At 37.7% G+C, this 20,195-nt stretch overlaps 1 protein-coding gene across 1 annotated transcript in view; it reads left to right on the top strand.

Annotated features, from left to right (window-relative positions):
- The first annotated feature begins 4,954 nt into the window (after window positions 1–4,954).
- PPM1D (protein phosphatase, Mg2+/Mn2+ dependent 1D) overlaps window positions 4,955–20,195 on the top strand; it is a 45,880-nt gene continuing 30,639 nt past the window's right edge. Inside the window, exon 1 of the mRNA XM_039885842.1 lies at window positions 4,955–5,650. Within this exon, the coding sequence (XP_039741776.1) occupies window positions 5,179–5,650 (472 nt within the window). The 5' untranslated portion in view covers window positions 4,955–5,178. The remainder of the gene's footprint in view (window positions 5,651–20,195) is intronic.

The raw sequence follows: 20,195 nt of genomic DNA, 5'->3' as shown, positions 1-20,195 counted from the left end.
CCGCAGGCGGAGTTTTTTTTTTTTTTTTTTCTCCTTTTTTAGATTCCACATATAAGTAGGATCATCATACAGTATTTTTCTTTCTCTGATTTATTTCACATAGCATAATGCTCTTAAAGTTTACTCATGTTGTCACAAATGGCAAGATTTCTTTTTTTATGACTGAAGTACTATTTCTGTGTATGTTTATGTATCACATTTTCTTTATTCATTCATCTGTTGATATACTTAGACTGTTACCATATCTTGGTAAATAATGCTGCAATGAACATGGCAGTGCACATATCTTTTTGAGTTAGTATTTTTGTTTTTTCCAGATAAATACACAGAAATGGAATTGCTAGATCATATGGTAATTCTATTTTTATTTTTTAGCAGAATCCTCGGTACCTACATATTTTTAACTTAATTTAGCTCTTTAATCTACTTGCCATTTTATCTTATTTTTAAATTTATTTTTATTATTTGTTTAAATTTTAAAGCTGGTATGAATTAAGGACTTCATCTTTTTTTCCTCCCTCAAGGATAGCAAATTGTCCCAACAAAGGATAGCTGATGTCCTAACAGGTTAGTGAATAATCAGTCCTTTCCTCAATTATTTGAAATGCCACATCCATCACATACTTCTTCTCATATATACATCGATCTCTTTCTGGACTCTGTTCTATTCTGTTGATCCATTTGGCCATTTCTCTGCCACTGTCAACTTTATAAAATATTCTGATATCTGCAGGGCAACTAACCATCTTAATATACTTCTTTTTCAATAACATCTTGGCTATTCTTATTCATTTTGTCTTCCAGATAAATTTTAAAATCTACTTGTCAAATAAAAAGAAATCCAGTTGGGATTTTGATTAAAAATTATAATAAATTTATAATTCGAGACAAATTATGTTTCCAAGAACATGGCAGCATTTCGCACTTATTCAGGGATTAATTTTTTCCTATGGCAAAGTTTCATAGTTTTCTTCATATCAGTTTTATATATTCTTGCTAATGAATTAATTCATCAAGTCACTTAACTTTTGTCCTAAGCTCAGGGGATATAGTGTTGAATAAATTCCCTGTTCTCATGGAGACTATATTCTAATTGAGAGAGAGAGAGACAGTCAATAGACAAATAAACAGAAAAGATCAGATAGTGAGTCCTTTACAGAATTAAAATAGGGTTATATGATAGATATTAGGTGGCTACTTTTGACTGGATGGTTAGGAAGTCCCTTAATATGTAAACTGGGATCTGAATAACAAAAAGAATCTACCCTTGTAAAGCTGCTGGATGTGTGGGGTGGTGGTTAGAGGATGGGGGGGCGGGTGGAGCACTCTATGGAGAGGCAATAGCTAATGTAAAATCCCTAAGTCTCCTAATAGCTTGGCCTGTTAAAGGAACTGAAAGGCCAGTGAGGCCGGAGGGGGTGGGGAATGGGGAAACTGTTATGAAATGATGGTAGATAAACATTTAGGAACCAAATAGATCATGTAGGCCTTCATAAAGAGTTTGTATACTATTTTAAATGTGATGGGAAGTCATGGAGTGTATTGAATAGGGGAATGACTTAATCTGATTTATGGATTTGAAAGAGCACGATAGTAGCTAGTAGAAAAGGATTGCAGAGGGTCAACAGTAAAAGAAAGGAGACTTGTGAGGAGGCTTATGTAGTGGTCCAAGTGAGAAGTAATGATGGCTTGGACTGGGATGTAGTGGTAGAGGTAGTGAGAAGTGGTGGGTTCAGTATTGATTTTGAAGATTTAGTTAAAAAGATTTGATGATGAATTACAAGGAATGGAAATTGCTGGTGGGGGGGTTGTGGGGTGGAGAGGAGAGTAGAGGAAAGAGGAATAAAAAAACTGTATTTTGGCTTGAACGTCATGGTAAATGGTAATAGTGATACTGATATGGGTAAGACTACAGAAGGAGAAAATATGGAGAAGAAATCGAGAGTTTGTTTTGGCCATATTAAGGTGAAATGCCCATTAGACAGCTATGTGGAACTGGCAAGTGTGCAGTTGCACATAGAGTCTGGGATTCAGGGTCAAGTTTAAGACTAGAGATATAAATTTGGGAGTCATCCCCAGATAGTTTTTAGAGCTATGGTCTTGGATGGTGTTACCTAGTGAGAGTATGTAGGAAAAGGAAAGAGCCCATGACAAAGCACTGGGTACTCCTAACAATTTAAAGTCTAGCAGGGGAGTAATCAACAAAGGAAAATGAGAAGGGGTTGTCAGTCACAGAGGTTGGAAGAAACCCATTATAGTATGATGTCTTAAAACAAAGAGAAAAGTTTTAGGAAGGAAGTAATGGTTTAACTTGCTACTAAGTTTCAAGAAGGAACAATAGTTCTACTTTCTGCTTCAGCTGGGACAGAAGTCAATAAGAAAGGAAAGTTATTAGCTTTGAAAACATGTCTAGTTATGTCATAAAAACAGACTTAGTGGCATGATGGGGATGGATGCTCTATTGGATGGGTTAAGGAGAAATTATGAGGTAGGAACTAGAAGTAGAATCAAGATAAAGACAACTCTTTCAAGGTTTTTCTGTAAAGGAGGGCAGAGGAATGGGGTAGTCTATGGAGTTGAAGTAGTTTTTTTTCTTGTTGTTAAAATTGACAGCAGAATATTTATCATTGTACACAGATGGAAATGACCCAGTAGAAAAGGAGATATTGATGATATAGGAGCAACAAAAGTATAATTGGTAGAGCAAAACTCCCAAGAAGGAGAGAGGAGAAAGGATCTAGAACAGGGGTCCCCAACCCTCAGGCCGTGGACTGGTACAGGTCCATGGCCTGTCAGGAACTGGGCTGCACAGCAGGAGGTGAGCGGTGGGTCAGCAAGAGAAACTTTATCTGTATTTGCAGCTGCTCCCTAGTGCTAGCATCACGGGCTCAGCTCTACTTCAGATCCTCAGGTATTAGATTCTCATAGGAGCACAAGTCTGGTGCCAAAAAGGTTAGAGACCACTGATCTAGATCACAAATGGATGAACTGCCGTTAATAGTAGCAAGGACATTTCACCATGAGAGGATGAGGAACTGAGAAGCTAGGGTGTTGGATGAAAAATGTGGATAAAAATTTAGAAAATAAAGTGGCCGAAAAGTGACAAGAATAGTGGAAGAAAAGAAGACAGTGAGCCATGAATAAATGAAGGGGGAGTTACCAGGAATCAGTAGACAATAGCCTCTTGGCGTAGTGGTAGTTGGCATTAACTTTAGAAGAGCTTGGCTTTCGATGAAGGAAGAGAAATGATTTGGAGGAAACATGAGCAGGTTCAAGGATAAGACTACCTGTGAGAGGAAAAATTATCTCCTGTATGTGAAAAGTTGCAAGGGAGTTAGTTTTGCCACGTGATAAGCCAATTTTCAGTTGGAACAGGAAGTTGATGGAAACATTTAAAGAAGAGGTGAAAAATAAAGGAAATGGCTGTTAACAGATGTTGAAATCCAAAGTGCAGAATGAAATTATTAGGATGGTTGGGATAATGAATCAGATCCTGGAAGTAGAGGGTAGCATGGAGATGCTAATCTGAGTAATGATGGATGACCTGGAGGCTACAGGTTGTGATTGAGTGAAAAGTATTATAATGAAGGAATTATCTTCCTGTAACCTATAGAAGAGGGAAGGTGGGTAGGTAAATTGTTTAAGAATATAGAACTATACAAACTGTTCTCTCTTGCAAGTCTTGTGGTATGGAGGCTACTGGATTAAAATTGTATTTCCTTTAGTATTTTTGCATTTATAGTTATAATACATGGTCTACAGATTTCCTTCTAGTGTTTTGTTAGGTTTTGATAACAGGATTATGATCATATTTCAAAACAAACTGGGATTTTTTTCCCCAAGTATTTTTACACTCTGGAACCACCTGATCTTGTGCATTTTTTATTTAATTAATCTGTTTACATTTTCTACATTTTGAGCTGATTTTACTTATTTGTATTTTTATTGGCACATGGATTTTTTCTATTTGTATTTCTTTTATCACTTGTTGGTATGAACATTTTCCCCATTCCCATTTCTGTACTAGTATCATTCCATGTGAAAATCTCGAAGGCTGTACAAGAAAGGGCACACAGGAGAGCTGATGAAGTGGCCGAAAGACTGAAAAAATGAACTTTAAACTGATCCAGTAAAGGAACTTTGCTGCTGAGAACATACTAACCTGTCCACTTTGAGGCTTATTTTAATTCTGTGGAAATCCGTGCAAACGTTTTAGCGTTTAGATTGTAACCTACTGGGCGAAAGGGGGGAACACAAATTGTTAGAGCACTGGAACACTAAGCAGTTTTTCTAAGTTATTTTCAAGTGTGCTGGGCTCGTTGGAAAACAATTAGTTAAAATCTAACCCTTTTAGGTCTCCGACATACCCAAGTATGTGAAACGAGACAGTGCAGCTGATAGTGTAAACTTCCCGTTTTCTTAACAATGCAAACTGGATTGCCTCCCTCAACTCCCAGTTGGATACATCCCACCCAAATCCAGTTCTAGAGTGCCACACTTTTTCCAGCCTGTTCACAAATGACTTTTCGAAGTGAGGTTTCCCGCCATTTCAATTCCAGGAATGGAAGGTCTTTCCCCTTAGATTCGTGGGAGGCCTGAGTCAACACGGCTTTCCCCGCAAGGCAAGCAGCTGAACGTCAAGGCCAGTAGGCTGCATTACTACTCAGGACTGAGTAAAGGGGTGACAGACCACGCTGCCTGAATAAGCGTTCAGCATGCACGGATAACCCGGAGGTCGAAAACCCCCACGGCAAAAGGAAAGCGAACGGGTAGTGCGCGGGCTCCGCGCCCGCGCTGCGAGAACGGAGCGCGGCCGTTGCAGGGAGGAGCGAGGGGTGGGGGCGGAGGGCGGGTTTGCCCCGACTCGGTTCGGGATTGGTCGGGCTCAGAGAACCGAGTGACGATAGCCCTGGAGGATGTCTGATTTGTGTGGTGGGCGCGGGCAGGCGGGGGAAACGCATTGCGCAGGCGCAGCTGCTCGGCTCTTGCCCTAGCGCTACGGCCCAGCTCTCGCGGACAAGTCCCGGCAACGCGCCCCCCCCTCCCTTTGGGACCGCCCCCTCCCCCTTCTCGGCGTCGTCGAAGGTAAACAATAGTTGGCCGGCGAGCGCCGAGTGCGTCTCCCGCCGCCGGATTCGGCGGGCTGCGTGAGACTGGCGGGATCCCGGCCAGCCGGCCATGGCGGGGCTGTACTCACTGGGAGTGAGCGTCTTCTCCGACCAGGGCGGGAGGAAGTACATGGAGGACGTTACTCAAATCGTGGTGGAGCCCGAGCCGACGGCTGAAGAAAAGCCCTTGCCGCGGCGATCGCTGTCTCAGTCATCGCCTCTGCAGCCGTCATCGCCGGCTCTTCCTGGCGGCGGAGCCCCGGGGAAAGGCCCAGCGGTGGCAGCGGGAGAAGCTCGCGACCCTCCCCCGGACGCTGGGGCCTCGCCGGCTCCTGGCCGCTGCTGTCGCCGCCGTTCCTCTGTGGCATTTTTCGCCGTGTGCGACGGGCACGGCGGGCGGGAAGCTGCACAGTTTGCCCGGGATCACTTATGGGGTTTCATCAAGAAGCAGAAGGGATTCACCTCATCCGAGCCGGCGAAGGTTTGCGCTGCCATCCGCAAGGGCTTCCTCGCTTGTCACCTCGCCATGTGGAAGAAATTGGGTAAGTTACCCGGCTTGTTTGGCGCCCGCCTCTTTTTCAGGCAGTTGAGGTTTTATAGTACCAGCACCGCGTGGGCCCCCTGCACCGAGAGCTCTGTCGAAGTGTACATTGATGGAAATTAACACTTCTAGGTCTAATAGCACTTTCCAGGGTGGAGGTCCGGAGGTCCGGAAAAAAGAAGTGGCCCTGGGAAAGATAGGATTGTTGCCCCCCTGCAGCCGCTCCTCGCTTTATTTCCACCCTTCAAGGATCAATGGGAAGCCTCCCTCTTCCTCCGTGGCTTCAGTTTGGGTGGCAGCGGGGGAAAAAGTATTTTAAACATGGCGCCAGATTTTGGCCAAAGGGTGAATCGAAGACATGTTGCTCTTTGGGCCACGCGAAGGAACCAGGAGATAACAAAAATTAGAGTGTTTCCTTAGACTCTTGTAATTTTGCTCTTGAAGGACTTGTTCCTATCGGTTGCCTCCTACCCCTGGTGTCAGTTCTCCAAATTGATCCCAGGTGGCTGGTAGTTGGCGTGAACTATAGGCTAATTTAAGAAGGCTAAAATGTAATCATTCGGCGACATAAAGTCTTGGAAAGAATTCAGTTGTTGTGATCATAAAATGTTTTTAGGATCTTTATGCTTGTACTGCTTATGAAAAGCAAAAAGCGCAGAATGCGTTGTTAGCCCTTAAACTGGTCCCGCGTTAAGAATGTGTGTTAAATTCGGCCAGGGCTTTTTAATAATACAGTACACGTTTTTTGGGGGGTAGTCGGCCTTAGTTATTTGCTGTCAGATAGTTCTTATCAGTTCCGAATTAAAAGTACTTGATAGTTGTAACTGCCTGTCAAAGTAGCAAGAGATAAGGCGAATTTACTGATATGTTAAAAGGAAAGAGGCTTTAATGTCTAAAAATTCGGTGTGGTTGTAGTTTCATCTAAGCTTTAGGAATAGTTTTCTAAAGCAATGTTTCTGTATTCAGCTTATGTTATATAGTTATAGTTGCTTATCCATTTCTGTGAATGAATGGCATAAATCTTTTTTAGAGAAAAGGTAATACTTTTGTCATTAAAGAAAATCCTCTTGTTTATAGTAGCATAATGTTTATTTTCAGTAGAGAGAATAGTGTAAAGATTGGTCAAATACAGAACATTTTTAAAAAGGTATTGTAGAGTTGTAGGCTGGCTTCTTTCAAAGTCTGTTTTTTATTTGACTGGCTTTCTGCCAAGAATTACTTGATTGACTCATAGAACAACCAGTCCGCCTTTTGGAGGCGTTTCCCATCCAATCCCAGAGGCCCCTATTATGGATTTGTTTTGTTTTTGTGTAGGCGGAGCAGAGCTGGAAGCACTGCAGTATATTCCAGAAATATGCCATTTCATTGCCTGCAGTTGAAGTAGGAGTGGACAGCAAGACAAGATAGAGGAAGATTAGACACAAAGAACTAGAGTCCTGTTTATTTTGCAGTACACTTGGAGCAATGTGGATTTGCCATATATTTGAACTAAAAGGATAATGTATAAACCCTGTTACTTGAGCATTTTTTAATGAAGCAGGGACAATGCTTTTAAATGTGAATATGCATGTTTTTTGATGTACACGTACTTTTTAAATCAAGCTTTCTTTCCTGTGAGCATGGTTTAGAGCCTTATATACTAGACAAATGTAAAAGTTTGCTGTGTTCCACAGCCAACCTGTACTCCATCCTCAAAACTTGAATAGAAAAAGAGTGTGCTGAGTAAATGAAAATCAGGACACAGGAGATGCAGGTTTTATTTTTTTTAATTATACTTCAGTCCCAAATTCATGGATGGCTTCTCATTTTCTATAGAATAAACAAACTATAGTTTATAATCTACAGGGCCAAGCCATTCTCAGCCCAACTTCAGACTCCCTATTCAATTTTATCTGTTACACACATTTCTATCACATAAGTCTACTCATCTTTTTTTCTAGGGCACATTGAGACATTCCATTTTCTTGAATTCCCCCTCCTCTCTCATAAAAGAAAACTGAAAGATATACTCCTTGGTCTCTAAGTCAGTATATTTTCTTCTGAGAAGAGGTGTTTCTTTTGGAATTAAACATCCTTTGTTTTTACGTTTGTAGTACTCCTTGGGTTATAGCAGCTGTTCTCGGGAAACGTTTTGCCCTCCGAACCCTTAGTACTTTTAAATTATTGAGGACCACAAAGAACCTTTATGTGGGCTACATCTTTCTTTTTTACTATTTGAGAAATTAAAACTGAGAAATTAAAAAATTTATTGATCTATTAAATAAACATGTTAACATATTTTTAAAGAAAAATCACTTTTCCAAAATAAATATTGAAATAAGTATTCTCACATCTGCTTCTGTGTTAAGTCTGTTGCGCTGTCTTGTCTTGTTGAATTATATAAAGAAAAGGAAGTCTCACACATGTAGCAAGAAAAGGAAGAATAGTTTGCCTCTTCAGATAATTGTGGGTATTCTATACCAAAGTGGTATTTTCTTAAAGTTAGTCAAAATGGAATCTTAAACCTTATGAATGAACCTTTTGTCATTTTATATTAAGCTCCATTGGTCTGTCTTGCACTTTGAATGAATCTTTTATCCATGTGTGATTTTGTGACATGATGCATTGGTCGTTGGAAAATAATGGTTACTGAATTATGTAGATCTTCTAAATATTCATGCATTTTATTATACAATAGCAAAACAACACATTTGTTAATATCACTGATCTCATCAGACAAGTCTTAAAATTAGGAAGCTATCAAGTTCACTGTAGTGGATCCACATTTTCCAAAATGTGAGTTTTTAAGCAGCAATTAGAAATTTATCATTGGCAGCAGATACTCTCAGTTGTCTCTCTTGAAGTGGAAAGCTCACGTATTGATTTTGAAGAAAATGTATGCCAAATACCCAAGTCTTATTAACACAGCTTATTAGTCTTTCAGGTGAAAATCATGGTGCATGAAAAATGTGACTAGTTCATTTCATAACTGACACAATCTCAAGTATTTTCCTCTAGACAGCCTGTTGTGCATACTTCCCTTTTTGCCATGTAGAATGTTAAAATACTCATATTCATAAGTGGAGGTTTAATAACATTAATTTTTATTGTCATCAAGAACATTCTTAAGTGGAACTAGTTTGCCTTTTTTTTTTTTTTAAACTGTAAGTGGGTGGCTGTGGTGAAGACAATGACTACTAGTTCATTTTGATGCCACTGCCTTTGCTCCTGCACCAGCAGTTTTACTAACCACTGCTTTTGACTCATCAGTGCAAATGTCAACACAGTCAAAAAGGTAAATAAACTCTTAGAATTATTATGAAAATAGTTTTGGACTCTTGAAATCCCCGTAAAGATCACACAGACCATTGTGAGATAGCCTGTATATTTTATCTGTCATTCAGCTAAATCTTGAGGTCTTTGAGGGCAAAGATTGCTTTACAACCCATCTTATTATCTCTTAGGGCTGACCATGCAATTCCTTGCCCAAAGTAGCTGCTAGTTTAGTTGAATTTCTATGGATGTAACAGTTAAATTTTGCTTCCTTAAATTTTTTTTAAATTAAAAATTTTTTTCCTCCTTTTAAAACTGTAAAATAACACTTAAGATTTGCCACGTTAGCCAATTTTAGGTTTGCAATTCAGTGGCAGTAAGTATATTTACAATATTGTGCAGCCATCTCCACTGTCTATTTTCAGAAATTGTTCATCATCCCAAACAGAAACTGTGCCCATTAAACAATAATTTCCTGTTACTCTCTTCTGCAGCTTCTGGTTACCTCTTTTTTACTTTCCGTTGCTATGAATTTGCCTATTCTAGGTGCTTGGTATAAGTGGAATCATAAAATGCTTGTCTTTTTGTGTTTTATTTAACTTGGCGTAATATCTCTGAGGTTCATCCAAATTGTAGCATGTATCAGAATTTTCTTCCTTTTTAAGGCTAATAATAGTCTATTGTATGTATAGACCACATTTGGTTTTTTCATTCATCTGTTTATGGACATTTGGGTTTCCACATTTTAGCTTTTGTGAATAATGGTGCTGTTACCATATGTGTACAAGTATCTGTTTGAGTCTCTGTTTTCAGTTCTTTTGGATATAAAACCTAGAGGTGGAATTGCTGGCTCATATGATAATTCTATGTTTAACTTTCTGAGGAATCACCAGACTTTTCAGAGAAGCTGCGTCATTTTACATTACCCCTGGCAATGCCACAAGGGTTCTAATTTCTCCACGTCCTTGCCAACACTTGTTATTTTCCTTTTAAAAAAAATTAGCCATACTAATGAGTATGAAAGACTTTCTTATATTTTTAAGGAATCCTTCCTCTCTTTCTAAGCCCTTCTTGATTTAAACTTCTCTAGCATCTTTCCAGTGCTATTTGTACTCTTTCCAAATTTACAAAGGCAAAATTATGTAGAAACTTTTGAATGATTTATTTTTGTCTCCAGGCAGAGGGATTTGCTAATTCCTCATGGAATGAGAGAGTATATGACTATATCCTTTTTTAAGTCATTTTTCTTCGTATTTAAAAATTTTTCATTACTTCTTGATCTTAAGTTATAGTATGTGCCTCATTTATGTATATTCACATGTATGGATGTACGAAATAATGTTTTAAAATTCGTATACTTTTTTAGGTTTATTCATTTGAAATAATGTTCTTATTACCTTTTTAGATAGTTCAAAGAAGATAGTGAACAAAGTCCACCCGTTATTCCTGTGTATCATAGTTCATTGATGTATGTTATTAAGAGAGCCAATAGAAAGATAACACCATGCTATTGAAAGAAATGAAATGTGATCTCTGATGTGATTAAAGAAAATTTACCACAGTATTTATAAAGGAAGATGAAGTAAAAGTTTTGTTTACTTACTTTGACTTAAGATCAGAGCATTTTACTTTAAAGAATATGACCAAAGGAATTATGAAGCAGATTTTAACCTAAATTGTTGGTTCTAGGTTTGACGGATAGTTTCCATTACCTTAAATTTAAAGACAGACAAATGCAGAAGGAAAATGGGAGGAGAGATAGAGGGAAAGATGGAGGGAGGATGTGAGATAGAGCTAAATTTAAAAAAAACCGTTAAATTGTGGAATTTTAAACCTGTGTCTTTGTTTTAGTTTGGTATTTTTCAGTTTTTATTATCAAGGACCTTAAGCCTCTCACACATTACATGATCTGGAAGAGTTTGCCATATTTATCACGTACTAAGTTTTTCCATTTTTGTTAATCATTTATTACGAGATAATCAGTATAAGATAATCTTTGCTATCACGTTGTTGCAGATATCAATAGTTCATTATTTTTTATTACCAGATAGTATTTCATTGTATAGGTAAACCACAATTTGTTTATCCATTCACCTATTGATGGACGTTTGGGTTGTCTGAAGTTTTTGGCTGTTATGAATAAAGCTGATGTAAAGCGTTTATTTACAGTGGAAGTCCACTAATAAATATAGAAGGAATGATAAAACTAGAAAATCACATTTGATAACCATCACAATAATTGATTCAGGTAAGAAACATCAACGAATGGTAAAATAGTGGGTGAAAATTTGAGGAACAGAGTTATATTAGCTTCCTGGAGGTGCTGTAACCAACTAGCATAAATTGGGTGGCTTAAAATAGCAGAAATTTATTGGTTTCTCATGGTTTTGGAGGCCAAAAATCTGAAATCAAGGTGTCAGCAAGGCTGGTTCTTTTTTGGACATTCAGAGGGAGAATCCGTTCCATGCTCTCTCCTAGCTTCTTCTGGTGGTCGCCAGCAATCCTTGGCATTTCTTGGCTTGTAGTTGCATCACCCAGTCTCCACTGTCTTTATATCATTTCTCTGTGTGTCTTCTTCCCTTCTATTCTCTTTTCAGGACACTTGTCTTTGCATTTAGGTCCCACTCTAATCCAGGATGATCTCTTCTTAAGATTTTAAACCTAATTACATCCATGAAGACCCTTTGCCCAAATAAGGTCACATTAACAGGTTCTGGGTAGACATATATTTTATTGGGAGGGTACCATTTAACCCACTGTAAAGATATTTACATTGTTTCAGATTATCTTCCTATGAAATACTTATTGATTACATAAGGAAAAATATTATAGTGGAGAAACCTGATGAATATTACCTTAATCAAGTGATCAAAGGTAGAATCATTTTTAATGGGACAAATTGAAATTGTATGCTGCCTGCACTGAGATCATATTTAACATTTCTGTGATATTCCTGCCAAAATGCATAATCTGTATTACAAACATTGAGGAAACTTGAAACAAACCCAAATTGAGAGACATTCTGAAAATGATTGGCCTAGTATTCCTAAAATCCATCAAGGATACACTGAAAAATTGTTCCAGATTGAAATAGACTAAATAGGTATAGGTAAATATAACAAAGGATTCTGAATTTTATTTTTTTATTGTAAAGCATATTATTAGGATAATTAAAATTTGAATGAGGTTTGTAGATTAGATGGTAGTGGTATCCATGTTAATTTCCTGATTTTGACGGTTGTTTCTGCTTATATAGGAGAACGCCTTTGCAGGAGTTAGATACTATAATATTTGGGAGTGATGGGATTTCTTGTCAGCAGTTTACTTTCTATTGGTTCAAGAAAAAGAAATTCTTTAAATTATTCATGCAAAAAAAAGTAAACCTGAAGAAATGGGTCTCAGAAAGATCAGGAACCTGGATACCTCTGGGAACCTAGGTAGCAGTTTCATTGAGGCCCTGCTGCTGAATACATGCCAGATAGCCAAGGCTGTATTTATTTATTTCAGTAAAGAGAATAAATCAAAATCAGCAGCTGCATTTGGAATCACCATTTATTTGATGATGATACACTGTCATTTTCCAAGAGCTATTAGACTTTTGCAATGGTCAAACTATAGAATGGAATATATAGGATAGCACCCCTGCTTTCAAGTTGAAATGGTGCCATCGGTCTTTGTGATTCTTTAAGAAATGTGGTAATGCTTTTAATTTGTTCTTTTGGAGAAGAGTATCATTGGTGGGGTGCTCTAAAGTCTTTCACTTGGCCTTTTTTACCATGATAGGCTTCTAGACCTATCAATTAAGAGCTATAAGGGGAAGCTATAAGGGGAAGTTGCTACAATTATTCAGGGACTAGACTAGCTGTTTAGTTGAGGTTTGATATTTCACTGGGTTTCAGATGGGCTGGATTCAAAGTCCTATTTAGTACTTGACCTCCTTAGCTCTTGACTAATGAACTGTGGTTGTATTCTGTAGCCCCAGAATTATTATATTTGAGCCATTCATTCAGTAGTTACTAAATATGGGTATTTCTCATTCTTTGGTGTACAGCTGCGTATGAAAATGGCCACATATCACTTAGAAGAAGGTTAGTAGTTCTTTAACTAAACTTGAAAGGTTTTGTTTTGTTTTGTTTCTTGTTTTGTTTTTGGTTCTTTGAACCAAATAAGTTCTTGTGAGTGAACATTCTGGAAATTCAATTTTTCTTCTACTTGATTTGTCAGTTAGGTAACCCCTGCCAACTTTGCTTTTGGTAATTAACTCCCGATCTCTGCCACCTCAGGGTTCTTCCATCCCCACAGAGATCAGGGAACCCATTTTAGTTGCAGCCTCTTTTATTAGTATTCCTTACCTAGAAAGAAGAGTCAATAAAATGTGTTTAAAAGATTTTGGTGTTTCCCTAATTGCTTCCTAACCTTTAGAGTTGAAGAGAGAGTCTTCTGAGCCTTTCTTGGTTTGGATTAGTGGGATGCATGTGCATATAGTAGATTTAATCTAAGATCTCCCCAGGTCCTTGACTTGTTTCCTCTATATTATTGTGTTAGTTTTCTAGCCTGCCTTAACGAAGTACCAAAAATTGGTTGGCTTAAAGTAAAACAATGGAAATTTATTGTCTCACAGTTCTAGAAGACCAGAAGTCTAAAATCAGGATGGTGGCAGTACCATACCCTTTACTGTAAAATCTCTGAGGGGAATCCTTTGTCACCTCTTCTTATTTTTGGTATTTACCAGCAATAACCTGGCATTCCCTGACTTGTAGATGTATCACTCCAGTCACATGGCCATTTTCTCCCTATGTGTCTTCATTGCATCTTCCTTTTGTTTATCCCTGTGTACAAATTTACTCTTTTCATAAGAACACCCCATTTCCAAATAAAGTCACATTCCGAGTTGCTGGGTGTTAGGATTTCAACATAAATTTTTGAAGGGACAATTCATTCCATAACAATCATATTAATCTTTGTTTCTCAGAATCACATGGCATCTTAGGCCAATGTTGGGTCTACGTTTGCATTAGCTGACCTAGAAAAGTTTTAACCATAGTTCTGAGTTAGTATGCTGACTGCAGACTACCTGCTTACTTTTTTCTTTATTGATAAATTCAGCCATGGACTGTTTGGTTACCATCTGTAATATGAACAAGAGTCCTGATGCCTTCTGCCCCTTATTGGTTCCATAACTAATTGACATTTTTCTGAGGACCAGTTGCCTGCAACCTACTCTGTGGTATTAGTTCTGAATGACAGTTCTTTGAAAATAACAGAAACTGACTCATTCTGATGTAGGACAGGGGTGAATCCCCTCCGTCCCCCAGTGGAGACTCAAGCCCTGCACTGAGAGTGGGAGAGTGAGGATTCTTGACTGTGTGCAGGAAAGAATTCAAGCACTTGCCAGAGTTAGAGATAAAAGGAAAGTTTATTAAAGAAGGAATAATGCTCCATGAATGGCTCTTCATAGGCAGAATGAGAGGCAGAGCCAAAGTAAAGTTTATTAGAGAAGGAATATGCTGCATAGACAGAGCATGTTTTCCTCTCAGAGACAGAATGAGAGAAACAGACCACAAGTGTTCAAGGAATTCAGTTCATATGTCATTCTTAGTTTTTATGGATTAGTTTAAAGACTTTGTTTACCTGTTTTCCTTTGATAGTATGGGTAATGCAACATGAAAGGCATGCTAGCAATCTCAGCCTTTGTTCTATAGATTCCCCATGGTTTGGCTGTAGGGAATGAAGGGTTGGGTTTATTTTGTAAACTGTATGACTCAAAGACTGTTTTCCTTTCATGGTGTGGCTAAATAGTTTGTTAGTAATCCCAGCAGGAATCTTTCTTTATTCTGTAGGCTTCCCTGTGATCTGGCAGCAGCCCAGTTATAGGCTCTGGTTTAACAGTAGTCAATTTATGTAGTTCTCATGCCTCTTCCCTATATTAAGTCTACAGTAAGGAGAGAAAATAACTTGGAAATTTATTGGAAGGACGTTAGGTAGTTCATAAGTCTCAAAATAGACAACCAGGGTATCTCTGAGGCTGTAGGTGACAGGAACTAGTGGAAACTCATTGAAAGGTTTTAGCCTCTGGAGTGAATCAGCTCCAGTATTTTTCTGGCTTATGCTTTTCTAAGACTCAAATATCTGAAAGAGTTTGACTTAATTTAGGTCATTTACCTATCATAGGCCAGGACATAGCAAGTTTTTCAGTTCCAATAAGCACTGCTTGCAGTAGAGGGAGGCTGTGTACTCCATATCAAAATCAGGATGCTAGTACTGGAAAGGGGAAGTGGGTGCTGGACAAGTGTGCACTATATATAGTACTATAAATAAAGGCTAAAAGAAAGCAACATAGCCTTTTAACTTCATTTGGGTTATTTCCTAAGGGAGGAAAATTTCTCAAAGCTGAATTATTTGGTTAAAGAATATATCTTTTTAATGGTTGTTGATATACATTTTCAGATTGCTTTCTGGAAGGTTTTTACAGCTACTACTTTGGCATTAGCATTCTGTAAGAACTCTTAGCATAGTGATTAAGTGTATGTTGTATTATCTGGAATTTGAATCCCAGTTTCTCCACTTGCTACCTGTGTGACCTTGGGTAAAACCTCTGTGCCAGAGCATCCTCATTTCTAAAATAGAGAATGATAGTACTTACCTCTTGAGAGTTAATTGACTCAGTATGTATTAATTGGTACATGGTAAGTACACAAATACCCCAAGTTTTAAATTTATCACAGAGAGCATACACATTCTATACTTAAATAGTTTTACTTCAGAAATTTTATATTTTTATGTTATAAAATTTATCAGTCTTTGTTTTAATGGCTCATGCAGTTTCTTGCTTAGAATACTTAAGTCAGTTCATATATTCTCTGAATACTGCCTTTTTAATATGCTCTTAGTTTTAAGACATTTTTTTAAAATTACAGGATTCAAGTGTAAAGTAGAAAACAAGGAAGACTAATTAAGGAAGAGACATTATAAAGATGTCAGTTCCTTAATATATAAATTTACTGCAGTTTCAATCAGAACCTTACCGGAGTTTGTTTTTTAATTTGCAAGTTGCTTCTAAAATTCATCTGGAAAAAAATGTAAGAGGATATTGAAAAAGAAGAATAATTAAGGGATACTTGAACTCCCAATTATTAAAAAGTACCATAAATAGATTAGTAGGATGAGTCCAGAAATAGATCTGAGGCAAAATGTAGCATATGATAAAAGGTGACATTTCAAATGAATAGGGAAAGCAGTCAGTATTTTTAGATCATTGCAGAATATCTCTTTGTACGTATTAGTGCTTTTGACCTAAAATGTGATTTATATCTTTGAATATCCTTTTATTTTTAGCTCTTTTTCTCCCTTTTTATTTTGCTTTAGGTGCATTTTGCAAACAGCTAATTACTTGCATGCTATAGGTAAATTTTGTTTTTTATCTTAAGCACATTTTTCTAAATGATCTTAAGAAGCTTCTTTCTGGGAGTTCACCTCATTCACCTTTATTGTGAGAATAGATTTTTTTTAGGTTCTTAGCTGCAGAAAACAATTTATTTTAGCTTGTTTAAAAAGATTTTAGCAAAAGCTGTAGTTAACCCACAACATAATTGAAAGGGCTAAAGAAACATGCAGTATACTCTAGGCTAAGCTTTTAGGAATGATGTCTGTAACCAAACTGCAAAACTGGATGGACTAGGGAGCTGTCTTCTGTGACCTATGCCTGCAAAATTGATGCCTTCTTCCTTTTCTTTTTTTTCTCTTAACTTTAAAAAAATTGGGAAATATAACATGGTATACTCATTGAAAAGGCCATAAAACATAAATGTACAGTTTAATGAATAATGATAAAATCAATACCATTAGGTTAAGAAAGAGAACATTGCCTGCGCTGCAGAAGGCCCAAGGGATAACCACGATCCTGACTTTTGTGGTGATAGTTCTGCAGTGATTTACTTAGTTTTCGTAGTAGTTTTACCACTTATGTGTAAGCATGATTGTTTTTATAGAAAATCATGCTGTATATATTTTATATCATGCTTCTAGTGAGAGTCTTATGTGTTACATGTAGTGTAATCTCTTGTCATGTTGAGAGACATTTGGGTTGTTGCTCATTTTTAGCTTATATGAACAGAACATTCATATACATTATATGTACAAGTACATTAATTTATGGTATATACCTAGGGGTGGGTAGAGAGTAGTCTAAGAGCATATGTCTTTCTGTGTAGTAGATATGCCTACTAGATGTTTTCTAAAGTGATGGTACCAGTTTATACTCCCACCAGTAGTTGATGATAGAACATGTTGCTCTACATTCTTAACCACATGTACTTTTGTTAGACTTTAATTTATGCAATCTGATGATTATATAGTAATATCTCATTGTGGCTTTAAACTTGTATTTCCCTGTTGATTGAAGATGAATACATTAGTATGGGTTTTTTTTTGTTTTTTGTGTTTTTTGGCTGTTTGGGTTTCCTCTTCTGTAAAAGACCTGTTCAATCAAGCCTTTTTCCACTTTTCTGTTGGGTAGTCTGATTGATTTGATTTGTAGGAGCATTTTATATGTTCTGGATACATTTTCTTTGGTGCGCGTACATGTGTGTGTGTGTGTGTGTGTGTGTGTGTGTGGAGAGAGAGAGAACAAATATATCCTTTTCCATTCTGTGAGTTGTCTTTTCACTCTAGTAATAGTATCTTTTGATGAACAGAAATTCTTTCTTACTTTATTTTTTTAACCCTAACCTTCAGAAATTCTTAATTTTGATGGTAGTACAACTTCACAATTATTTTCTTTATATTGCTAGTCCAGTCTTTGTCTTTAGAAAATCCTTCCCTACCCTGAGATCATGAATATATCTTCCTATATATTTTCTAAGCATTTTAACTTTGCTTTTCATGTTAGGTCGTTAATGTTCTTAGAGTTAATGTTTTGGGTTTGGCATCAAGGACCCAAAGATTTTTTTTTTTTTTGTCCCAATTTTATTTATTGAATGCCTATCCTTTCTCCACTGTTCATATGTTAAGTGTCTAAATATGCATATGTTTGTTTCTGTACTCATTCTTTTCTATTGGTCCACTGGTTTACAGCTTTTCTATAAAGATCTTAGTAGAGATTTATTAGCATTGTTCCAAGATATACCTTTTGCTGCTATTGTGAATGGTATCACTTTTTTAAGCTGTATTTCGTAATTTTTCTTGGCCTGTTTACAGAAATAGAATTGATGTGTTGTATAACAATATTTATATCCAATAACTTTATCAATTCCAATAATCTTTCTATAGATTCTTTTGATTTTTCCATAAATGTTTTATTGGGGGGCCGTTTTCTTTTTGCATACTCCTTGGTGCCTCTCAGGCTGTTTGCTTTTCTTAAATAATGGTTGTAACAACAAAAATAACATTTGAGCACTTAGTATTGCAAGTGGTTTTACATAATGTATATATGCGTATGTATGTTTATATGAATTTCTCCTTTCATCAGTATTGGTAGCTGTTTTGAGTTCCCTAAACATTCGTGAAGTTTATTTCATATGCTGCAAGCAGCCCTCTGCTGTGAATAACAGGGCACTCTGTAGGGTGAGTCCATCTGTGGAATTGGATGTGGAGATGCACTGTAGGGTTCAAGAGATGTCTTTTCAATATATATAATATTGAAAAAGGCAAGATATATAGTAGTTTGAATATATTAGTGAAGCCTTGTGGCCATGAAAGTTGCGTGGCACCTTGTTCAGCTTTTTGGACTTATATTTCTTCTCATTCTCTCATCCCCTTTGGGACTCTGATGTTCCTCCTATCAACAGATACACTACTTTCCTTAAGAGGGGTATCATAGTTGGTGGCATCTTAGGAACTAAAATGTTTCGCATTTTTACTGTGCAGAGACTTTAGGTACTGATCTAGCTCCTACAGTTTTAAGTTAATCTGTCAAGCTTCTACCATCCATTCATGCCTTCACTTCAGCCTTTGCCACTGCCTCTGAGTTAGAGCTTTTCTGGGACTCTGTTAATGGGGAAAACTGATATGCTGCTTTCTTTCCTGATTATAAGTTTTGCATTCTGAATTTTTCCTCAATGTAATACCATTTGTTTAAACTTTCTAGAATTCCTCAGATTTGCTTATGATCCTTTTCTGTTGGATGACTGCTGTGGCTTTTTCAAATATTTATATTCTGTCTTTTCAGTGGGAGAATTCTGTCCTTTCAGTGGGAGAATTCAGTGGGAGAATATGTCAGTGTTTGGACTCAGTCTGCTATCTTGAACTATAAGTTGTAGTTTAATATTACAGAATATTTCAGAATTTTTAAATGAATGAATTTAGTCAATATATATTTTATAATTAAATATGGGGGGTCTCTGCCACTTAAATATTTGGGTTATTGTGAACAAATTTTTTAACCATTCAAAGTATTGATTTCTTCATCTGCAAAATGAAAATAATGGGAATAATTTTACCTATCCCATGGTTTTGTTTCAAATATTACTTGAGATAATACATGTAAAGTTCTTAGCACAGAACCTGGTACACAGTAAATACTCAATAAATGCTGTTTATTAGGCTTGACTATTCAAAAGTTATTTCAAAAACAAATCACAAAAGGAGGGAAAAATGGCGTAGTCGATAGAGGCTCTGTTCATCCCTCTGGCAACCGAATCAAAGTTGCGACAGAAACAAGGAGCAGACAGCAAGGAAAATTGCCTGGGATCTAGATGAACAAGCCATGCAAGTAAGGAGAGAACTAAGAAGTCACCCTGCAATGACAGAAGGTAGGATGGGGCGAGGACGTGATACTGCCGGTCCCAAGGGGCTGAGTGGTATTGAAGCTATGGCAGTGGCAGCAGAATTGCAGATGCCTCTTAAAGGGGCCATGTCTGCAAGCGGACTTTTGTGGTGATGTACCTGCTTGCTCTGAGCACCAGCGCCGGTTCGGCTGTGCAGGGGGCACCGGGGACTTTCAGAGGAACACTGAGTTGTTGGAGTGAGGGCCAAGGTGAGACTCACTCTGTACAGAAGTGCTGGCAGTAACCATTGTTCCTCTGTTGAGCCCTCCTCCATTCCAGTATGCTGGACACAATGCCGCCATAGTGGAGACGTCATCAAACTGGATAACAGAGGTCACTCTGCCCAGAGGATTTCCTGAAACTCCTCCTCCCCCAACTCACGGCCCCGCCCAAGCCACATCCAGGTCTATCCTCGCTTAGTAAGGTGCCCCTTGTTGAGCAGCACCTAGACTCACACTGGTGGCAGCTGGCCTCCGTTTCTGGTGTGGCAGCTGTAAGCACAGCATCTGTGGATTGCTTGCTGAATCTTAA

Source organism: Pteropus medius, unplaced genomic scaffold, assembly GCF_902729225.1.
Source record: "Pteropus medius unplaced genomic scaffold, Ma_sr-lr_union100, whole genome shotgun sequence".
NCBI classification, from domain to species: Eukaryota; Metazoa; Chordata; class Mammalia; order Chiroptera; family Pteropodidae; genus Pteropus; species Pteropus medius.
Note: the sequence above shows the minus strand (reverse complement) of the source record. Positions and strands in the feature narration are given on the sequence as shown.